Consider the following 24442-nt stretch of genomic DNA (forward strand, 5'->3'; position numbering starts at 1 on the left):
CCCCCCCCCCCCCCCCCCCCCCCCATGCTTTACAGTAGGGATGATGTTCTTGGGATGGAACTCATCATTCTTCTTCCTCCAAACACGGTTAGTGGAATTATGACCAAAAAGTTCTATTTTGGTCTCCTCTGACCACATGACTTTCTCCCATGACTCCTCTGGATCATCCAAATGGTCATTGGCAAAAACAAATATAAAAACTAAACTAGCAAACACAAAACTAATCAAAACTAAACTAAATTTCCAAACAAAAAGTCAAAATAAATTAAACACTGAATGAAAAATGCAAAACTATAACTACCTTGCTCACGATACACTTACATTTGGCGAAGTAGTGGCTTTTGCAGGAACTTTGTGTTATCTTTCTGAAAAATTATTCAAAACCGGAATCAACCAATCAAATATTGTACTGTTTGATCCTAATGACAAGGTAATGGGGGTGGCAAAAAAGCCTGATTTGAGCCTCCAGTTTTAGAAAAATGCCACCTTGCATAGTCGTTACATTGAAATGTCGTTAAAATATCAAGAGTGGCTAGAAATGGTGCAGAGACTGGGAAGCCAAAGGCAGAGGTTTGGAGTGGCAGGAGAGAGAGGCACGACAGTAAAACAGAAAAAACTAAGGCTGTGTTTTGTAGTGTGATTAAAGGAGCTCTTACCCTGGGCCGCCATTGGGGATGTTTCTGTTCTCCACTTGAGCTCGTTGTTGTTTATTAGCACATCTGTTTGAGAGATGCAAGGGAGCAGGGGAGAAACAAGACTAAGTGTGCAAGTTAGAGACAAAGGAGTAAAGGCTTCAGGGTGTTGAGAAAATATGCGCACACCTGTGGGATTGCTTGTTTCTGTGTTCCACAATTACTGGTCTTTCTCAGATCCACTGCATGTGCATTCGTACTGTTTGCGTTCCTGTTTAGCTGCGTTATGTGTCTGCTTAGCTACATTTAGTGCTCTTTATACCTTACTGCAGCCATCACATTAGCCTTGCAGATATGTTTGATTACGTGTGAAGGACCAGGCGATCAACTTTGTTTTGCTGCCCCCTCTTTAATTACAGCTGACCAAGTTACTGGATCGGTTTTATTAACATCTGCATTATGCAAAAGCTTAAGCACCAGTTACATAAGCAGGCTTACCTAAGTATAACGGTATTCTTTACCTTTCAAATATTTCAAATATGCACAACACCATCTTAATTACTACAGTTAATTAACAGAAAAATATGTATTATGTGTTTACTGTTGATGCAATAAGGATCTATGGTGCCTGGCTAAAACTGTTCATCTCTGTTATATGAAGAGATTACTATTATAATAATGTAATATTCTAATTATAATCTCAATCATGCTATACTGTGTGCGTGTACAGAAGTTCTGGGTCACTTGGGAATGTGGTGAATTACAGGTGATGGTGTGCTAATGGTTTCCTGTGTGCTTGCCCATGCATGGAATTGCTTGTGCAAGCCATTTAAGTGATGTAGACCTTCTGCAACAAGGTAATCTGTTGCCTCAGAAGTATGACATCAGAATAGGTATAGGACAGTTGGGATTTGTATTTATCATTTTACTCAGAGTAAAATCACTTTACCCTACAAGTCTGTATATTGTCGGTTTAACCCTTTCCTTTTGGTGTGAAACTTTGAATGTGTATAGCTAAAAAGCTTGTGCCAGTTGTTTGTAGCAATGGCTGACTTGACTTAAAATTTTATAAAAATTAAATTATATACTGTGTGTGTGTGTGTGTGTGTGTGTGTGTATTAGGGCTAGGCAAGTTAACGCGTTATTATCGCGTTAACTAATTAATTAATTAACGCCGACAATTTTTTTTATTGCGCGTTAACGCATTTTTTATTTTTATTTTTTATTGTAAAGGTTTGTTGCTCACAGGCTTTGTAAATACTGCAAAGTTGAATTTTCTTATCACCGGAGTACTTCCAGTCTGAAATATCACTTTGAAAGTTGATACCAGCAAATCATTCAGCGAATCACACAGTGGCGCGAGGCTTCGGCAGGCTACGTTAGATGCAGCGTGCGGTAAGTAGAGATAAACAAAAGCAAGAGACGCTAACAAATGCCATAGCAACCGGGATAGCTACAGACTGCAGGCCCATTAGGGTGGTGGAGAACATCGGTCTGAGAATCGCAACAATGACGGCGGGTATGAGATTCCCTCAAGACACCATCACAAGAACATTACACGAGTTGTATAAAAAGGAGAGGACTGCAGAAGCGACCACGCAACAACATGCACTCGCTGTTGCTCTAACTAGGGACTACTGGACTCACTGGATAACCAGAATTATCTGAGTTACAGTGCATTATATTGATGAAAAGTGGGCGCTGCATTCACGTGCTCTGACTGGAATAAAAACAAAGGAGAGACATTATGCTGAGACAAGCGCGGGACGCTTACTGAAGTTGCACAGCAGTGGAATGTGTCAAACAAAGTCACCGCAGCTAGCACAGATAGTACGAATAGATACGAAATCTGATCGCTGCTGCGAGCCTTCTGCCTTTTGATCATGTCCCCTGCTTTGCGCATGGTCTCCAGCGTCCTGTCACAGTGTCTCTGCTTAACAGTGCGTTTGACAATGTCCTTGCAAAGTGCAGAAAAGTTGTGGGGCAAGTGCTGCAGAGTTCAAGCAACAACAGATGCACGTGGACATAAGGAGTCGCTTATGCAACACGTTCCAACCAGATGGAATTCAACTCTTGACATGATAAATACGATGTTTAGGTTGCAATGTACACAAAATATTTTATTTAACTGCTACTTTATAAACCAAATGCTGTTAAGTTTTTGCAGAATGAATGTTACGGCACTTTCATTCATATGGCAGAACATTTAAAATAAAATTGCACTATGTACACTACTTTTGAATTCATTATTTCACTTTGCTATTAATCGCGATTAATCAGGAAAATTATGCAATTAATCACGATTAAAACTTTTAATCGCTGCCCAGCTCTAATAAATATATATATATATATATATATATATATATATATATATAAACCTTAAGAAGTAAAAGATGATGTTTTCCGAAGCGCAGTCCATGCCTGGCAGAACCAAAAAATAATCTTTATTCGTAGTAAGCTGGAAAGACCAACAGAAGAGTGATAAATTAAGTGTTGTTTCTCTTTTTTTTTTCTCATCATCCTTTTACCTCTTTCTTTCTGTTGTAATTGTAGATATACTGTAATAACAAGAAACTGAACATAATGTTATACAGGGTTGATTCAATAAAGAAGTAAAGACTTGAACATAAAGATGGTTTGATTCATATGCATATTTCGTAGCCACATTGGTTTGTTTTGGTCTTATAATCATCCATAGACGATGCAGCTGAGAGGACGGTTAGTTTAGCCAGCAGTTAAGTCTACAAGAATTTTCCAAAATTTCAAGATTTTGGGCAAACTAAGAAACAGTTAGACTACAAACAGACATCCTTTGCTTAGCTTGTTGTGCGTGCGCTGCATGGGCATCGCTATTCAGATTAGAATATTTGATACTTGACTCGGAAGAAAGCGACAGTTTTGACAATAATAATTTATGGTAGCGCTGCAGAAGAAATTTTGCCATGGCGGGCCGCTACAATAAAATCAACATAGAGGAAACACTGCGGTTTAGAATATTTACATTGCCTTACCTTGCCGTCAGACAGCCAATTCCTTTGGCACTACATTTTCTTAAAGTATTTCTATGCATAAGTGCAACTGTGATAAAAAGGATGCAGTTCACTGTGGAGATGAAGATACCTTTTTTTTAAAGTATGTATAGTATAGACTAGGCAAAAAAAGAACTTTTGCAGAGGGAAGCTGAATGGCTGAAAGAGAGCGAGGAGAAACTTCTGTGGAAACTGGAGGAAAGGGCTGTGTGGGGTGAGCGGGAGACAAAGAGAGCACTTGTATGAGAGAAATAAAACCTTATTTTTTGATTATTTTGTTATGATATAAAGTACAGTGTTTCTTTGATGAAACATGAAGAGTATACGTCAGAGGACTAATTTGCCTAATCTTCACGGGTCTTGAGACCTCAGTTGAAACGCAGACAACAATGGGCTGAAGGTACATTCTAGTTCCTTCAAAACAACTCTGGGGACCCCAGAACCTTGTGTTGAAGTGCAGCTTTAAAAGGGACTGATTTCTAAAAAGATGTCCCCTGCTGCAGTTTTCCCATTGGTCTGACTGATTTTAACTGACTGTAAACGCACAAACCTCATCAACACCTTGAATCAACCAAAGACTAAGCTTTAAAAAAAAAAATAATAATAATAATAAGCAATTTTTTCTGTCGACTGCAAGGTCTGTTTTAATATGAAGATCCATTTATATGCAAGGCTACTGCCTCCATCTCAGAGCCCCATAATTCACTATACTTCAGTTCTCTTCTGTGTATTCCGAGAGGTTGTTCATACATCTAGCATTATGACCTCTACAGAAAAAAATCTGTAAGAATATTAATTACCTGTGGTTTTACAAAGCCCTTCTGTACAGGATGCTTTTTCCTTACATCAGCTGTGCATATACCTGACATGATCACAAATACGTCTAGTGCCAGAGGGCCATCAGGTTAGATTGGAGTAAGAAAAATCTGCTTTTAGGTTGAGTCCCCTGAGAAATTATAGGAACTGTTCTTAAACTGAGCACCCTCAGCGTTATTATATGTCCTCAAAGGGCATTATAAATACATTTTATTATTATTATTATTATTATTATAATGTGTGGTTGACAAATTCCGCTGATTGATTTACAACCCTACGTGTCACAGCTTTGCAACAGTGTTTTCAATGGTGTGTTACATACTCTAAGTCTCTTTTTATTCAATCCTTACATCCTTTTTCTACATAATATAAAGAGAGTCCAAAGCGCTCACTCCACATAAAAACACTGGGATTACATTCACTCCAGCTAACTTCATGGAGAACAATGGCAAAACAGCATCACCGATCACTTTAAACCGGATATTCTCTGTCTAGCTCAGCTAAAAACACTGGATCTGCTGCCCGTTACCGTGTCATTCATTACAGGTGTAACCGGTAGGCTACTGACAATGGGATCTTCATCTGTTCAGTTGACTGTAACAGACAATACCCCTCTCCTGCTGTTATTACAGACATGAACTAACCACAGACAGTTGCCTCGTGCATGGACTCACGGCAGTGCGCTGCTCAGGGTGAATAGGGGAAACACTGGAATATGGATATTTGAAATTATCTTAAACAGGAAACACTGATGAAATTGCTTATTAGATTTTGGCCTTTCTTTTTATTTTTTTATTTTTATTTATCTTTTATTAACCAGGTAAGCCGATTGAGAACATATTCTCATTTGCAGCAACGACCTTGCCAAGAGAAGGCATAAAACGTGCGAGACAACATAGTTGCACATCAAATACACAAAAGTAAAGACATACAACAAAGACTCTGAAAAATATGGATCAAACATAAAACGTTAATGTAGTACTGAATATGCTATATGCAGTTTTCGCAAGTTAAATGCATTTATCTGCAGTTTAACAAAAATCCCAGCAGTGCAGGTAAGATTGTGCCCCTATGCAATGGAGCATAAAAGACAATAAAGTTAATGTGTATAATACTGACTGAATGATAACAAAGAATTAAAAGAAAACTCCGGCCCATTTTTACCTGAGTCCTGATTGCTAGTTATCTACGAATACTATCGATGGGGGGGAAAAATGACCAAAATCGGTGCTAGCAAACTGGAGTAGCTGCAGCTAATGGCCAGAGCTCCCAGTTAGCTAAAATGCAAGTTGCGGGGGTATATTCTAAAGAGTGCCTTTGTACCTCCTGACAGACACAAAATGAAATTAAAATTTCTGTGCAACAAGATGCATTTTCAACTCAGACATTGTAAATAAACCGTTTGAATTCAAAGGTTGTATTGTCACTTACCTTGTGTCGATATTGCCGGTTGTGCGGGTTGAGGGGGTTCAGCCAGGTTTAAACATCACGCAGCAGTTTCGTGTGTAGTTGTTTGATGCTATGCTGACGTCCAACTCATTCATTTTGTGTGCAGTGGAGGTCTGTGTGGTAGTGTCCATAGCCGGGCCAGCAGACCTGACCGGCATCCTCACTTCTGCTTTCTCTCCCGCCGCCTTGGTTGCCTCTCGCTGCCAACAACGATCCACGGAGCACCGGGGGGGGGGCCTGGCTATGTTCTCCAGAGGTCAGGTCATGCTTTTCTGACAGGCTGATGTTGAAAAGCATGCACTTAGTTCTAACAGAGTTTAAAAGTAGCTGAAGGTTCCGGAAAGAGTGCTGAATAGCATTAAAGCTCTCCTGGAGATTAGAGCGTAACCCTCTTTAACCCCTGCTTACTGCTGTATTACTTCCTGATTCCCCAAACTGTTGAGCGGCTCAAGGCCCAAAACACAGCATCTGGGTGTGTTAATCAACTGCCAAAAAAATCAGTGGGGTTAAAAGGAATTTGCATTATCTCGTTATTATCGGGTTAACTTTTTTCCTCCAAAATTTAACATAAACCTAGTCCGTTTTAAAACTTCCAGGATATCAACAATCCTACAACCTCGTCAAGCTTCTTTTAAAGCTGTTTAAAATATATTTTTCATGTGCATTAACCAAAAAACAAACAAACATTTTCCTTCCATCTCACATCTTCTTACTTGGTCTATCTGTTCCCTTGCCTCTGGAATGAAAATATTTTTCTTGGGTGTGTGTGTTGTCTTGTTTTCACAAGACTCAAGTTGTACATTGTTATGAGGATTAGCCTTGGAGGAAGTTTTGGTATTTTTCACTTCACAGAGAAGTGATAGAGCTTGGCAAAAAGGTGACAACACTGTGTTCCTTTAGAGAAAGAAAGAGAGGGAGGGCGAGATTCACATAGAATATATTTACTCATTGAGCCCACCTAATGACCCTCAAATGTCACCCACTTTCACATATAACCACAGAGCCCTCAGCCTTAATTCTGTTAGATTTGAAGTTATGATCATGAGACCTCAATAAATGGCCTTCTTTCTCTCTTCCTCCGTAGGCTTGAAAACCATGTGGCGGAATGGCACATTTGGCTATACACTTACGAAAAGAGCATGGTTTAATTTAGTTGCAAACAGATATAATCGGCATCAGTTAGGGATAAAAATTTAGATATGGTAATCTCTGCTGTGAGCAGAGGCGCGGGTAATCATTTTTGGCAGGGGGTGCCATGGTCCACTTAGAGTAAAGATGCCGTGTTACACAGGCTCTTTATTCTCACCTACCCCTCTATGAAGTACAGCTGAGCTGAGTAACTTTGTACAAACTATTTCTCAACATGGGGCTTACTGCACAGCAACCGACAAAAACCAGCGATTTAAAAAAAGTAGGCCTATCTACATCTGTGTGAATGCATGCTTGTTGTGGTTATGACGTGAGCGCGCGCGCACACACACACACACACACACACACACACACACACACACACACACACACACAACTTCTCCCTTCCTTCCTTAGCGAGAGTCCCTGTTGATTTGCCTACGCCTTAGCACATTGTCAACTACTGTCTTTCCCATCTTTTCCTCACTTGCTCCCATGGCCCTGTCATGGTCACTCTCCTCCTCCTCCACAGATATTTATAAGCTAACCCAGCCAATGTGGGGTGCATTATGTCACCAGGATAATTTAAAAGGCAACCACGAGTACATTGTGCATCGTTCCTATTTCTGATACCATGGTGGCAGAGATTTTGCCATGGCGGGCCGCCAAGAAAATACTGGAGAAATACTTTTTTCTTCACTGCTAAAAATGAGCAAGCAATTGGAAGTAGATTAAAAAAAGTAATAGTTTAGTTTCACTATCAATAGTTTTGAGTACTTCTTCTGCACTGCCAATCACAACATTCCCGGTTAGAGAAAAGGTAAAAAGTAAAATTATGATACTGAATAGTTCAGTAATCTAGTCTTAAGTTTTTCATTTTAGTCATGTAGCTCAATGCTTTCTTAGCTACCCTTAAACTCGACACAACAAATTATTCATAACTAAGATGAGTTTTTTTTTTGTGAACAATTGTTTATTGTATAACTGTGATGAGTTTTAAAAGAGCTCAAAAGAGTGTAATGCTTGTCCCTATTTTAATTCTAACATGTGACTTATCCCTCTGCAATGCATACACCAGACCTCTCCAAAATGCTCCATTCTGTTGTAGAAGTTAGATTTCATCGTAGTGCAGCCTCTAATGAGGACTCTTTCCTCCAAGTCAGTGACTTTAAGAAGAGATACAGTTGGGTCGTCCTCTAGCTCACCCAGTAAGAGCGTGTGCCCCATGCAGGCTGAGTCTTTGGCAGCGTCCTGTGTTCGGAGCCGACCTGCGGCCCTTTGCTTCATGTCATCACCATTCCTTGTCTCCCCCTCTATCCATTGTCTCTGTTGAATAAAGGGAAAAGCCCCAAAAAATAATCTTAGAAAGTAGAGACAGTCATTCACTGTTTCTGCCTTGAGATAATTCAGGGACTTCCTTCTGTAAGTCATTTTCAGCAGAGGAATTTCAGTACTGTATAAACGATGTGTACCAAAATAGTTTGGAGGAAGTTAACTAGTTGATGTAGCTAACGTTGGCTTTAGTGTAACAAAGCTTCAAGTAATTTGGAACTGGTTGCTTACTTCTATACACTTTTCAAGTAGCCTAACACTGGTAATAATCATTATGTCAACATGATTAACAATTATATTTGTTTATAAAAATAACGGAGCTGCTGGTGTGTAACATCTATGGAGATAACCAGAGATTCTCAAAAGAAAAACAAACTGTGGCTGATAGGGAAACATTTTGGATTTCAAGTCAAAAAAAGGGGTGAAGTGAGTGTACACACCTAACCAAAGGGGTTAATATAAGCTCACTGCAGGCGGAACGAAAGTCATGGCGTTAAATAGATCGGGGATACTGTTCTGCACTCTTTGTTCGCGTTGAAGTTAGCTAGAGGTGAATGTATCCCTGGTTTGTTTTAGTCTTTAGTCTATGGTCAGACTTAGTTAAAAGAAATCTGTCTAATGGCCTTGTGTGCTCTGATTGATTTCACATGCAGTTAACACACCAGTCATATTTTTGTAACAATAAAAACTAAACTCCTGGCAATTGCTTTTGGTGTTTTTCACCACTGTGTTGAAATAAGGAAATAACGAGAGCCAACTAGAAGGTGTGAGAGTGAGAAATTTGGTGTACAAGAAGAATGGAGGGACCTAGCTTGGAAAAGTTTGATGTTAAAGAGGCTGCACAGATATGGTTCAGTCAGGGTAAAAGATCAAGAAAGCCCAACTACAACGGTTGGCTGTCAGAGCCTTCCAGTGTTCCATAGGGGGATGTGCTCTAAGAGAGAGTAAGAAGTGGCACAAATTAAATTGTGCGCCCCTACATTTTCTGCCTGAAACGCGAAGAAATTCAACTAGGAGCTAAAGTGCTCCTAGTAAAAAAGTTAGTCTGGAGCCCTGCTTTACTCTGAATCTGTTTGATGAAAGTGTTTATGAAATCATTCCATAAACCTCGCCTAGTATAGAATAATGTGATCCCTGCTGTGCTATCCACCCTTGGAACTTTTATTGACATTGACACTTGCTCTGGTGGAGGTACTAGAGGTGAGATTTAAACGTGACAAGATTTCATGTCAAGGTAAAATGTGTCTCTCGATATTGGTACACAAGTGCAGAGCAGCAGCCAGCATGACTGATGAGTCTGACTTTGACCTCGAAGTTAAAATAGAAGATTCCCCCTGCCCGTTCTCCAAAGTTAACTCTGAGTAAACTTTTGCAGAGCAATGGCGGAAAAACGTCTACCTGTAAAATCCAGCGTTAGAGTACGGCCGCGCTCTCTCTCCCGCTCTCTTGGCCGAGAGACACACCTGTAGCGTGCATTTCACTGTGGCACTGTCTCGTGCAGACCACTTTCTTTCTCTGTCCTTTTTAAAATGAGTTGGGAGGCGGAAAACAAAACCTGACTTTACTTTAAATGATATTAAACAAAGAGAAATATTCTCCCTTCAACCTATAATGGTCACAAATCGATACTAGAGTAACTTTCTTATTTGTTGCTGCAATGAATAAATTGCAGAGGAGAAAAGGGTATTGATCTTGATCACAAACATCATCTGTTGCCTGTTAAATGGTAATTCATTTGTGCTTTAGATCGTAATCACTGAAACAAAAGTAAAATAAGCTTTATTTCTCTCTGTTTACTGTATAATGACAAGTTCAAGTACAAAACAACTGGTCTCAACTACTGCCAGAAAACGCTTGGTTATGTTGTAACCTTGGTTCTCTGAGTGAAGAGACTATCTTTGTTTGAATAAAGGACTATCTTCATTGCAGTTTTCTTTAACCCTCTGGAACCGAGAGACAAACCCACGAGTAAAAACAGCACCTCTGATTCATATTTTAATCATTTAATAACCATACAAGCTAGCGATTTACCAAAAATTGCGTCTAAAAGAAGTTAAGTAACCGCTAACTCGTTCATGGCATGTGTCGCAAGCAGCGACAGTAATAATCCTCCTTGCGGAAACACCATGAGCGAGACGCTAACATTAATTAAAGCGTTGAGGAAAATAATTTAGCATCGAGGATTTTTAGAAATCAAATTATTCGAGGTACTTGGGGAATTGGTTTAGCCCTAATGCCATTTGTTCATATTCTAGATATAAAATAAATGACGTAATACAGCTAGTCGTAGATGGTAAAATTAGTCATAGTTCTGTTACAGTGTGAAAATTGTTTCATTTGAATGTTGGCCGTCAGAGTGTTGCATAAAGATTTTCTACAAGCCCTGTACCATTGACAGTAAGGTACAAAACAGTGGGAAACCAAAGAGCAGAAAAAAGCAGAGAGTAAATGTAAAAAAATTCCTTTTGTTCATGGACATCAATGCTACTCTGGCTCCATGACGCACAGCTACTGAGTCACAAATTGATTTTGTGAGTGTGTGATGAAACCGTGGCATGTGTGAAAGGAAACCAGGACAGTCAATGCTTCCATGTGCATACCATATTAACATTCTTTTTGAATAGCCTGGTTTTCTTGGAGAATGAAAGCCCTTCACATTGATGTCCCTGGCATTGTCTATCTGCCTGCCAGGATCTTCGCTCCCTATTGGTTTGTTTAAAAAAGGCTCATACGCATGTCAAAGATGTGCTGTTAACAATGCTCAAGCGATGCTCATATTGAAAATGTATTTTAATCGTGAGGAGAAATATTCTGCCTACAGCAAACATATTTCAGTTATTGTCGTCACAGGTTGGATAGAGATGTTTTTACACCACATAATGTAACTAAATAAATGGTTGTTGTAAAAAAAAAGATAGATTTGATTTGTGGTGATATTCAGGACTTATGATCATGTCAAACAATGACACTGATCATGTTTATCTCTTTTATAACTATTGTGTCTAGTTTCCACCAATTAATCTGTATTGTAGCTGCTGATGCAGACATCGTAACGTGTACTTTTTAAAAGTTGCCAAGTGGTTCCATTGACAAGACCAAATTGATCTGTGGGTTTTGTCGTTATCATTGCAGCATGTCCAGTTTTATTGGGGGTTTTTATGACTTATTGACAGGGAAATGGTGATAAAAAGATGCCAGCAGCTTGCTCAGTTCAAATTCAATATATTTCTGTAAGATACAATTTCCATTTACCGGTAGTTGCGTGTGTGTGTGTGTGTGTGTGTGTGTGTGTGTGTGTGTGTGTGTGTGTGTATAGGCCGAGTTGACTAAATATATACTGTATATTGAAAAGGATATCTGGTCTGATTGAAATTTTGGACCCTCCATGTCTGTCTCCTTTTTTTAAATAGACCGTAAGTGCATGTAAAGCCCCCTCTAATCACTGAGCAGTTTGGGAATAGACTGGAATGCACCAACCACCATCACTTCAACTCCTGCTTTTCAAATTAATTCCAATCTAATCTGACCTGGCAGCTCATATTGGTTTCTGATTTGACTCCTTTCTCATCATGTGCCCACTTAGTCTTTGACTATCATACTAGCAAATGACAGCATATTAATTAAAGAACATAATTGACCAATTGACTTCTGAGGAGAGGAGGAACTAAAGCAAGCATAAATGTGAGGAGGAATGTGTGGATCAGATTAGAATATTTGTCATGTTTCTATACAACAGTGTGGTCGTGTATTACCTTTGGACTGGCTTAGACTGTGTAACCCAATTAGAGTTGTTCTGTTTAATTTAGTTTTACACCCTTTAATACCTATTTTGCTTTCTCGTCTTCTCCGTCATCCTCTGCCCCTGCAAAGTATCCCAGCAGCCTTGGGAACCTCTTATCGATGTCTTGTTTCCTACCGGAGTAGGTAATGACTGTGGGAACTTGATCCAGTTGAAATGGTTCTCCCAATGGGGAAGGTTTAAGTTTTAATTACCAAAGTTAAGGGGGCAGAGTGGGATCAACAGAGTGGGACACGAAGATGCAGAATAAAAGTCCCCCATTGAACCTAATAAGACTTCTGAATCTGATCGGTGTAACCACAGAAAGATTTATTAGAAGACAGTTTGTGCCACAGGATGACAGAAGGCTATGTCTTTATCCTTTTGCAGTAGAAACAAAGCCATACATAGAACTAAAGGGAGGCTCTCTCAAGATGGTGGCTATAATACTGATGTATCTGTTTCTAGTGCACACTGCCTCTTGATCTGTAATAAATTCACATAAATCTCATTCTATTCTATTGTGATCACAAGTATTCTCACGATTATTTGTTGATTTTAACCAAAACAAATTTTATTGTCACATGACGGCTGACTCATTATGAACGGGTCCAGCACGGGTTGAACGGCAGATACAAACTTCGTGTGTATGAAATGTCTGTATCATCACAGCGCTGCATTTTTATGAACTATGATATTCTTGCCATGGTTCACATCTCTGGCCCTGGTCCAGGTCCAGCAGCTCCATCTCACACGCTAGTATTCTACCAACTGAAATTAGTTGCATTCCATAACTTCTTCTGTGTCCTTTGCCGTGGCCGCCGCAATAGCAGAGTTACCCGCGGAATCACTGGTACAAATACAGGTTTGCCCCTCATGTTTAACAATATACAGCTTTGTTAATAACAATTAAAACTGTAGACAAATGTCAAAAGTGTGGACCGGCACTGTGGCCGGGCTGCGCGGAGAGTAAGAGGAGAGAGCAGAGGAGAGATCCAACACAGGCACGGCTTTGCAGAAGAAATGGGTCATGTAACGCAAAATTAAACCATATCCATATAACAACATTGCAGCGGATGCAAGGACATTATGTGCATCCTAGAGGAAAAATATGACTTGCGCCCTAGAGCTTGTGATCTAACAGAAGCTAACTAGCACTGCCACCGGCTAGCACTGCGGTGGCATGCTCACTGCTGTTGTCTGAATAACACAGACGGGACAAAATGTTGCGTTTACTGGTAAACTGGTGAACCTTGAGACCGAAGTATAAACGACTGATATCTGTTGAATTTTCCTCCCATTATTCTGTTGTCTGTGACTGTCTACATCTTGAAACTAAGCTGTGCAATGCAGGGAACAACTGACTGGCACATGACCAGACAGTGGTTTACGGAGCGGTAGATGCGTTATGCAAAAAACCTGGAAGGTTCTATGAAATGACGCATTTCTAAAAAATTGCTCGATCACGCAAATTTGATCATTGGAAGTCAAAATCGTGATTAAAATTTGATTAGTTGTGCAGCCCTATCTTCGATGATTACTAATTTGAGCTCAAACACGGCTAACTCCATCAATTAGGTAACCTATTTAAGCTAGATCAAATTACATTGTGACATATGTTTCCTACTCTCATTACTGTTTTAGGGTGTGCAAGAAACCAGCATCGGTTACAAAAGAGTTTGTTTTCGACTGAATGCTATATACCCGGTTTTCCCCGCACCACATGTACTTTGCTGAGCAAAGACTGCCTCAAGTTTCTCACAATCTCTAATCTCCTGATGAAAGTTCTGTACTTGTTTTATTCTTTCCTGCATACTGACATAAGTAAAGTTTTCCACAAGTCCAATAAGCAGAAACAATGGGGAAACCAACACAAGGAAATATGCACTACTAGCTACTTTCCCTTAACTGAAAAGAATGAAAGGAAGGTTACGAATGTGAGAGAATTTGTGGAGGTGGGGGGATAAAGTGCTGGTTAGATGGGTGAAATTGTAGCCGTAGGCACAGGGTGATAGATTGGTGCCTACTCTCCTCTGCCAAGGACCAGAGGATAAAATACATTTCATGTCACACAGATTGTCTGTGTGCGAGTGGATGTGTGTTCATTTTCTCAATTAGGAGAGATGGACTGCCCTCTGAAATATCACATAATTGGTCTTGTATTGTGAAGCTCCTAAAAAGGACTGCCCACACACATTCACATGTACTGACAAACAATCCTTATTACTCAACACAATGTAACCATGAACTGTTTTAACATGGTGCTGTATAATATTCTCTTTTTTTCCCCAATCTTTTCTTTGGTAGGTCTCTGAGTAGAAGTCTGCAGGGGGCTCACCATGGCGCAGGAGAAGAATGACGGGATAAACGGCAACATGGTCCTTTCACCATTTCAACAAAATAGACTTGCTGTAAGAACACTGCCTGCATGACTCTCTCCCGCTGTCATCTCCCACTTTACCCCATGTGCACCAATCTCAAAGTCTTTGTTCTTAACAATCACGGGAGAACATGCATGACCACATGAGCTCCATTCTGTTTGCTGTTTATCAAATCACAGGATGTAATGTTTAAGTGAATCATACGGATCCAGCAGAGAATGAAGGGAATACTTGGACATTCTGGGAAATATGCCTATTTTCTAAAAATAAAGATCAATACCTGTCTCATGTCTGTGTATGTATTGTATGGATGTACACTTGTATCATTCATTACTTCAAGTCAGTTTTGTTTACACATGCCAATACCACAAATTAACCTCAAGGGGCTTTACATCTGTAAATCACACAACACCCTATAATTTTCCTTATCCTTTCCTCTGAGCTAGTATGGCCATTTAAGTTATTGATAGTTCGATCCAAGCTGTGTCATTACTGTAATGTTTTGTCTTTAATTTGACCTTTTCTTGGCAAGGCGCTGACTTAGTAGGCTGCTTTGTATTCTGAAATCCATCATCATCATTCAAACAGGATAAAGTGTCATTGATTTCAGAAGATTCATTAGCTCATTTCAACTAAACATGGTAATCAGTTTGAACCCTAACTACAGTAACACTTAATTCCAGGCACAGTAACAGCCCACTCACACATTGCATGATAATTAATTGGTATTGTTGCCTAACACAAATATTTGTACAACTGACCAGCTTAAGGAGACCTTAAGTCTGATTAGTATACAGTTCACAGTCTGGCCTGTGCTTCAGTGCATAAGCTGTTTATGCCTGATGTGTACTGATTCCCTGATAGTGGGTCTCATGTGGGCCCTGTATTTACAGCACTGCAAGTCACTTGCTCCGATGGATTTAAAGTCAACCCAATCTCAATAACAGAAATCGTAACAAACTCAAAATCTTGAATCTCCTCTAATCCGGAGCAAAGAATAAAATAATTTAAACTGGCTATTTCTTGCTCTCTTTTTAAATTCACCAGTGCTGTTGTTTCTCAAAAACTGGTAAAGTGAAATGTAGCTCGTTATTTTTTTTTTTTTTGTCAGTTTGATATTACCTGCGTTTGTGTACACAAGAGACCAGGTCAAGGAGAGATATCGGGTTACACAAGTAGAGAATAGAGAACACTGTAGTAGCCTGGCAACTGTGCATCCGTGTATAAATGCAGCAGGTCAGGTAATCAGATTCTACCCCTGACCTTATTTTGGAAGCATGGCTTATTTTTGTATGAGATCAAGGACTGATGCAGTGAAAGAACAGTCAAATTTGTCTTAATTTTATAAAAAACTGTTCAGCTATGGGGAAACAGTTGACTTAATTAGACTTTTGCAGGCACATGTTTACATGTTAAAAAAAAAAAACACAGCTCCACTTCCCCTGGGAATAAGATGAAACAATCTATGTCACCCGGACTGGAAGAGCCTATGTTTACATTTTCCCAGGCAAAGTTTTGCAATTAGTAGTGCCCCAGAATCAGCCATAACCACAAAATATAATGTCACAAATGCAATTCCAGTTAAAAGAAAGGAGTAGATCTTTCTTTATAGGATGTTATTTTGGACTTTATATTTTGTGGTTTTGGCTGATTCTGGGTCAGAATCAGCAAACCAAAAAAAGTAAAGAAATGACCGAAGAACAACAACAAAAGCTAAAAGGGACAGTGACAAACTACGGCAAAAACGAGTCAACCTTGGTCAGTCATTCAACAGAAGGAAAGAAGTGCAGGATTTAAAAGAATTCAAAACCAATCCTGAAAATGTCAATTTTATTTATGGAATACATTGCAAGATGTGGTATTACATGAATATATGAATTTACGTTGGTGGCTAAAACAAAGTTAGCTAACTGGCTTTTGAAGTAACATTTTATGTTGGCCTTGCTACCGAGCTAAATCATTCTTTTGGCTTAATGTTTAAAGACATAACATTATTAGGGAATGTTGATAACTTTAGCTTTAACAACTATACCAACATGTATTATTACCTAGCAACCAAATCTGTTAGTTTACATGTAACTTACATGTAACCTGTGTGTATGAAGGGTACGAAAAGAAATAAAAAAAATCACCATTGTCAAGTTGCAGTTATTAATCTTAGACAGCCACAAATGGATCTATTATGCAGCCACCAAACAGGTTATGTTATACAGTAGTATTACAAATAAGTTAGGTCTTTCTTTTAGGCACTTCCAAAACAAATGCGTGCTAACCATCTAAAGATCTGCAGGACACAATGGGTAATGCTCATTAAAACACTTTTATCCACAGGAGATGCCAAAATCAACCCAAAATAAAAGTTCCTTGTAGTTGTTAACCTTCATTAAGGTTAAAATATTCAGTTGAAACTGTTTTAGAGTGTAGATTTGACTCTATGGCTGGAAGATGTAGTTTACAGAGAGGTGTTTGTTATTAAGCCTACCTTGACTGATAAAATTGTGGTCGACAAAATAATACACAAACACTTATCTCTGTGTTTGTGACACTTTGTTTTTGTAATTCACTTGTTGTGTTTTTTACCTTCTCAGTTTTCATGGGAATTGAAGATCAAGAAAAAGCTAAAGACTGTGCCTCCGTGTCTAGGCAAGTTCAGACCAACTGTTGGCGAGTGCTGCCACCAGTGTACCCCAGACAGTCTGGTGAGTAGTTGCCCCATTTAAATCAGCTTATTATACAATGAATTGTCTCTGGGTTGATCTTTACCTGCGTTTTTCTGTCATGGTGTAGCGTAAGAAGCTTGGACAAAACTCTTCACTTGGCTTTCACAACCTACTGAGTGTCAATGAAACAAACACCAGGTATTGTTAACATCTACAGTATTCGGGCAAAGAATATACAAAATGTTCCAGTCCCAACACACTTACCCATCCACATTTTCTGCTTCTGCATTGTATGTTTTGTTCCATAGGTATCGAGGCTGGCTGGTGCGGAGGGTGTGCTGCGCGCTGTTTGTGAGTGGGTGCAAGGTTTACTCGAGTCCTGTTAGCAACAGACTGGAGAGAATCTGTCAGAGCAACAGGTACCTGACAGGAGAGAGAAGGAGGTGGAAGAGAGGAGTAGAGATGCCAGAGGAGAGTAAATAAATGATAGGCAGAGATACAGAAAATGAAACGGGCCCTGCAGTTCTGGAGAGAGGGAAAGAGAAAGGAGAGGTGATAAGACAAACAAAGATACAGAAAATGAAGAACATTGTGGGAAAAGGGGATAACTTGGGACTGTCGTTACTTCCCTTATCTCTGTTGCAGGGTCTTTAGTTTGTATCTGTTTTCTCTCTTTTAGTGTAATTAAGTGTAACCTTTATGTAACCTCTTTGCTGTTGTCTTACTAGCAGACGGGTGTTTGCCTGCATGTAGCACAAAAGAGGCTTTGTGATGTGTTAACCCTGCTGTCCTGTGACCATGTGTTTCAGGGTGAAGGAGGCGCTCAAAGCAGTGCACAAAGCACCTGAGGGGGGAGACAGCCAAGGGCAGCCTAACCACCTTTCACCATTCCTCCCCCTCATCAACACTTGCATATCACCTGCCCTCTTACGGTGTGTGTGTGTGTGTGTGTGTGTGTGTGGGGGGGGGGGAGATTCCTTCCGAGTGAACGCAGTGAATCTGACTGTTGTAGATGTAAAAAGAAATGCATATGAAAGTTCTGCTAATTCAGCTGTGTTTAGTTCCTGTGTTGATACTGCAAGGAGTGCTTTGGGAGCGTCTACAAAATACAACACCAAAAAGAGATACAAACATATTTTCAAAAATAAGCATATACTTATTTTTAAAAGTAAGTGTTGTAGTACAACTAGCAGGAGACAAGTTATATTTGATGTAAGCTTGGAAACACAGCTGGATTGGCACAACTTCCATGCATTTCTTTCACATCTACGGCAGTCAGATTTGCTGTGTTCCTTCAGAAGGAATCCCTTTACATGGGCAGGCACTTTTAATGACATGTAGAACATGTTAAAAGGCAAAAAACATGTTTAAAACTTGCCATGTATAAGCCTGTTGGTTGGACAACACTCCAAATTTACTAACAACAGAGCTACATGTTGGAATCCTTTAAGAGCCTATAATTTTCTTTTAAAAATGGTGTGAAAATAACCAACAAAAGAGAAAAGAAACTTTTTAGGCTTAATAATTTCTCTACAAAATCTACCCTGTACTGTCACATTTCTCCTCTCTCCTCCCACATTTACAGCATTTGCTTTATCTTTATCTACAGTTGTCACCCTCACACACCTTCTTAATTGCTTTCCGCTTCACTTCTTCCCTGTCATCAGTTTCTTTCTCCCCTTTATCCCTTTTCTCCCCATGTTGTCTCCCTCCCATCTATCTCACTTACATGCTGTCACACTTCAGTCACTTTCTTAGCTTAAGCTCCCTTTTAATCAACATCACATTATTGGTAGGCATTTCTTCTTGCCTCACCACTACAGGTCTATTATTACCATGTGCCCATTGTCCCCCTCCTCCATATCTCCAGTCATTCATTTGTTCTCCTCTTTTTTTTCTGTGCATCTCTCCACCCACTATCCTCTCCTGGCTAGATTCCTGAGCTGGGTGATGCTGAAGATGCTTTCTTCCGTGTTTGGCAGTATTCAAGTTAACCTCAACCATCTGCCAGCTTTGCACAGAGCCTCACAAGAGGTGCAACACACACATACATATTCAGATGTATATAATCTAAATCTAAGTTTTTAATTCACAGATGTTTAAATGTGCTACCCTAAAGTGCTACCCCAAAGGGTGTCACCTCTATCTGCAAAACATGGAAAACACACTTTGTATTTACAAAACAAAACTGTTTGACTCCAAAACATCCAATCTTAGGATGTGCTCATCCATCAAACGAGATGGTGAACAGCTACAGCCCTCTGTTGACACATCCACTGCCAAACATTTAAAGGAATAAAAAGAATATTTTTCACATCCAAATATGTAATTGCTTTTGAAAGTCTACTAAAAAACAAATACCTAAAACTTTAAATTTGCTTTTACTTGCCTTGTTATACTTAATTATTGTCAGTTTTTTTCTGAAGACTTAACAATTCTAATTACATGGTTGACTAAATAAATTTAAGTGAATAAGTCCGGCTGCTGTTGCAGAGGGTCAAAATGGGCATTAATGAAACCAGTAATGTGTCTTTAGTTTTGAACTTACTTAAAAGCGGTCTATTACTTAAAGGATGGTGAAACCACCAGGGCACTATTCCAGCGATGCTAATGGTTGTCAGCTGGTTGTCAATGCATTTTCAGGGTTTTTTTACACCATGTGAGTAGGGTCCTGCCTTCTGAATTATTTTTAATTAATCCAAATGCATTTTCTAAAACGAGCTTTAAGCAATGGCACGCATTTTTAGGCTACAACATTTTTTGTCACATAGAGCAAACATATCCTCACTATCCACTAGTTGCCTGTCCCCTGATCATACTGTAATAAAAATCGGTCTCTGTAGACAGCCCCGGCTCCACAAATCTCAACAGAAACAAACTGCGCCAACCTGTACCATAAACCATAACAAACACTTTTCCAGCCTATAACCGACAAGAAGGAGTTGGTTGAGCCATCACCGCAGCAGCGTTAGCACGTAGGTTTCTTCTGCAATGCGTGTTCATGACTCAATTGACTCCTTCTTTTTGGTTATAGGCTGGAACACTGCTTGTTATTGTTTGAGGTGCAGGTTGGCACAGTTGTTTTTGTTTTTTTCATTGCCGTTTGTGGTGCCTAAGCTGTTTACAGAGTTTTCTTGTTTTGTTTTTTACAGTGTGTTCAGGGCATAGGCAGCTAGTGGATACTAAGGAGATGTCTGCTGTCTCTTACAAGAAATGTAGCCTAAAAAAAAAGTGACATCGCTTTGAGCACCTTTAAACCTGTAGATCTTGAAAAATATGGGTTTAGTTCTTAATTTATCCATTGTCTGTTTCCCCTCAAAAGTATAATCCAATCTAAATCATATGATGACATTATAAACTGATAAACCAGTAACCAACTCTTTTGAGATTTTTAGAATGGGTTTGCCAGAAAGACAAAAGCTAATGAACAAAAAACTGATAAACATTTTTTATCCGTCTGCTTTGACTTCACTTTATAATAGAGTTTGGAATTGTCGCTCTTCGTTTTCACATTTGCACAGTAATGAAACAAACAAATGTTACTCAAATAATAAAGGGCCACATACGGTACAGAATAATAGAGCTGTTTGGACCTTGGTATGCTCTCACTTAAACATACTCCCCTCGTATAACCTTAATCTCTGCCTGGATCTTAACTACAGTAACTACACTACAGTGTACCAAATCATAAGGTTGTCTAATTTATTGTATCCCTGCTGGTTTTAAATCATCAATCTACATTGTTGACATTCTAATCTCCTGATACTATCTGAAGCTTTTGGAACTTGATTATTATATTGATTAAATATTAGGACCACAGAAACACTTGTTATCTGTGTGCCACCTCTGCACAGTCCACCGTTGTTTGCCTTAATGAATAGAATCGTTAGTTTATCTAAAGCTGCTTCTGTTCTGTAATTCAGGGATCTCTGCTGGTGTATGTCCATGTGCGTCAGAGCATCGTGGACTGTGCTCTCATCCCTCTGGTGCTCTTCTCTCACAACCTGAGGGTCCCATACACTATGTTTCCCCTCCACATTACCAGCTCCTCCATACGGTAAAGTCATAGACACACAAACCTACATAAAAGCATAGAAGTAAACATACAGCTTATTCCCCCACGGATAATGTATGCAGACACGCTTTTTGCCCAATATTAAATGCGGAATTTATCACTTTAATTCCCAACACTATATTTACTGTAGGTCAGTCAATTTAATCTAAAGACAGTGTGAAGACCCATTGTCACTTGAAGCTCCTTAAATTAACTTAGTTCTGTCTTATAATTCGGTATCCTTTATTTATCCTATAGATCAATCTTGAAGAAAGTAGGTGTTGTCCTCCTGCCAAATTCTGCAGTGACTGAGCAGGATGCTGAGATGGACAGTCTGTACGCGCCTGTAATGACCTCCGTAAGTCTGATGTGTGTTGATGGGTTTAGGATGAAGTAGGATCTGGCAATCATTGTGTCGATTGTAGTTCTGTTATGTTTGAAGGAGGAATTAACTTTAGTCAACAATGAACAGCCACACTTAAAGGTTTGCTCTTCACTCGAGTATAGACAATAGGTCATCCTCAGATTAAGAGTCTACAGCCATGCTAACGGCTCTGCGAGGCTGGTTCATCGGAATCTAAATTACTGTCTGTGTCTCAAACACTGTTAAGATTTTTCCCTGAGAAGTTATTGTAGCTTTGACAAAATTATCTCATATTTTAACATCTTCTTTTCCAGTGTGGTGTCTCTCTGACCACGCACAGTATGACGTGTAACTCCCTGTTATCCTAGGAAAACGCTAACAAACTTCCGGCAACTTGAGATTTTCTCTGTAAGTCAGTCTAGCCTAGAGCCCATTCAAGCCCATTTACAATTTTTCCAAATCAAGGCACCAATCACAACCGCTGAGGCAGACTTTATACGATAACGATAGCACAGCGACGGCAATCAGTTTTTTGTTTTTATTGTAACACGTCTGTACACGAAGAATCATACAGATGTTTGTAGAGACAAACCTGCTCGACCAGCCTGCCCAGCCGAACATGTTTAATGAAAGTGCAGCACGCAATGAGTTACAAAAAGGTGTGTAGCCTTTGCGCTGGAAACGACAGACGTGACATAATTTTATGGCTCACGCACCTCAAGCCGGAAACACCATGGCAACCATACACCCCGCAAAAAAAGCCCAGTCTGCCTTGATTGGTCAGCTTTTACGCATCTGTGTTCTGCTCTCGCTGTCTCTGTGCCGTCCGTTGCAGCCGCAGACTTACTGTAATTGAGTATAGCAGTGCTTTCTACTGTAAAAAATAAAAAGTCAACCTCTTAGTGGCGCTAGATTAATGTTCAGAGGATCACTAAAGTCAGTACAGTAGGATTCATACTCTGGGGACCATTAAGAGTTGTAGCAAACGCCATGGCAAACTATCAAATAGCGATATAGAGATATTTCAGTCTGGACTAGAGCTGCACAATTAATGGAATTTTCATCACAATCACGATTTTGACTTCCCATGATCAAATTTGCGTGATCATGCGGTTTACCAGTTTACTAGTAAACGCAACATTTTGTCCCGTCTGTGTTGTTTTCAGACAACAGCAGTGACCATTGCTAGTTGGTGCTAGTTAGAGTCTGTAAGCTCACAGGGCTCTACTGCGCAAGTAATATTTTCCTCTAGGACGCACGGGTGCACCTCATGTCCTTGCATCAGCTGCAATGTTGTTTATATCGATATGGTTTAATTTTGCGTTACATGACCCATTTCTTGTGTAAAGCTGTGTCTGTGTGTGGATCGCTCCTCTTACTCTTTCTCCTCTTACTCTCCGTGCAGCCCTGCCACACAGTGGCGCTGGTCCACACTTCTGACATTTGTCTACAGTTTTAATTGTTATCACAGCTGTATATTGTTAAGCATGAAAGGCAAACCTGTATTTGTACCTGTGTTTCCGCTGGTAACTCTGCTATTGCGGCCGCCACGGCAAAAAACACAGAAGTTATTGAATGCAACTAACTTCAGTTGGTAGAGTAATAGCGTGTGAGACGGAGCTGCTGGACCTGGGCGAGAGATGTGACCCATGACCAGAATATCATAGTTCAAAAACATACAGCGCACTGACGATACAGACATTGCATACACACGACTTGTGTAACTCTGCTGACCCCCATTTGATCCGTGCAGGACCCATTCATAATGAGTCAGCCGTCACTCTGTGAGTAGCGTCCACCGCACTCCCTCTGTCCCTAGCTCTTTTAATCAGTTATTGTTGAAAACAAGTGAAGGAGCTTTCTCAGAGATACATAAAAAAAAAAACTACGCTATTTATATCAGATAGCTAATTTTCATTTACATGTGTTGCAACTGTATGTCTATACAACCTACATCTTCAACATAAGAAGAATGTAGCATAATATGGATGTGAAAGCAGTTATAAATAGCCTATGTGACTATAAAATTTGTTTTGGTTAAAATCAGCAAATAATCGTAATAATTAATCGTGATCACAATATTGATCAAAATAATCATGATTATCATTTTGCCCATAATCGTGCAGCCCTAGTCTGGACCAGAGTGGTGGAACCACCAACCAGTCAACATTTTCAGGCCTATACACGCCAAAATAATAGCAGTGTTTTAGTTAGTGAGGTGATTGATTCTATAAAGAAACAGATGTCAATTATGGCCCATATTTAAGGAAGGAAGAAAGTGTGCATGCTGGTCAAGTTCATTTCACTCTGAAATACTCAGCAAAATGGGTCGTTCCAGACATTCCTCTGAGGAAAAGTGGACTTTATTAAATAGTTGATTTGAGAGGGGGAAACATATCAAGAAGTGCAGAAAATTATAGGCTGCTCAGCCCAAATGATTCCAACTGCCTTGAAATGGCATCCAAAGCCTGAACGACATGGGGAAAAAAAAGGTCAACTACCATTCAAATGGATCAAAGAATAGCCAAAATGGCAAAGGTTTAACCAATGATCAGCTCCAGGAAAACCAAAGAAGATTTAAAGTTACCTGTGAGTCCAGTTACAATCAGAAGAAGACTATGTGAAGCAAAGTTGACAGCTAGAAACCCCCGCGAAATTGTTGCTGAAAAAAAGACATGCACTGAATAGGTTGAAAGTTGCCAAAGGGCACATTGACTGGCCAAACGAGAAATGGCATAACATTCTGTGGACTGATGAGAGCAAAATTGTTCTTTTGGGGTCTAGGGGCCGCAGACAGTTTGTCCGACCCTCATGACCCT

General features: G+C 39.7%; 1 protein-coding gene across 1 annotated transcript in view; it reads left to right on the top strand.

The window, feature by feature from the left end:
* gpat2 (glycerol-3-phosphate acyltransferase 2, mitochondrial) overlaps positions 1–24442 on the top strand; it is a 98777-nt gene that overhangs the window by 56540 nt on the left and 17795 nt on the right. Inside the window, exons 3-10 of the mRNA XM_034872271.1 lie at positions 14472–14575; positions 17134–17244; positions 17333–17403; positions 17514–17624; positions 18015–18137; positions 19140–19239; positions 21129–21262; positions 21518–21617. Of these exons, the coding sequence (XP_034728162.1) occupies positions 14504–14575; positions 17134–17244; positions 17333–17403; positions 17514–17624; positions 18015–18137; positions 19140–19239; positions 21129–21262; positions 21518–21617 (822 nt within the window). The 5' untranslated portion in view covers positions 14472–14503. The remainder of the gene's footprint in view (positions 1–14471; positions 14576–17133; positions 17245–17332; positions 17404–17513; positions 17625–18014; positions 18138–19139; positions 19240–21128; positions 21263–21517; positions 21618–24442) is intronic.

Source organism: Etheostoma cragini, chromosome 5, assembly GCF_013103735.1.
Source record: "Etheostoma cragini isolate CJK2018 chromosome 5, CSU_Ecrag_1.0, whole genome shotgun sequence".
Classification (NCBI taxonomy): Eukaryota; Metazoa; Chordata; class Actinopteri; order Perciformes; family Percidae; genus Etheostoma; species Etheostoma cragini.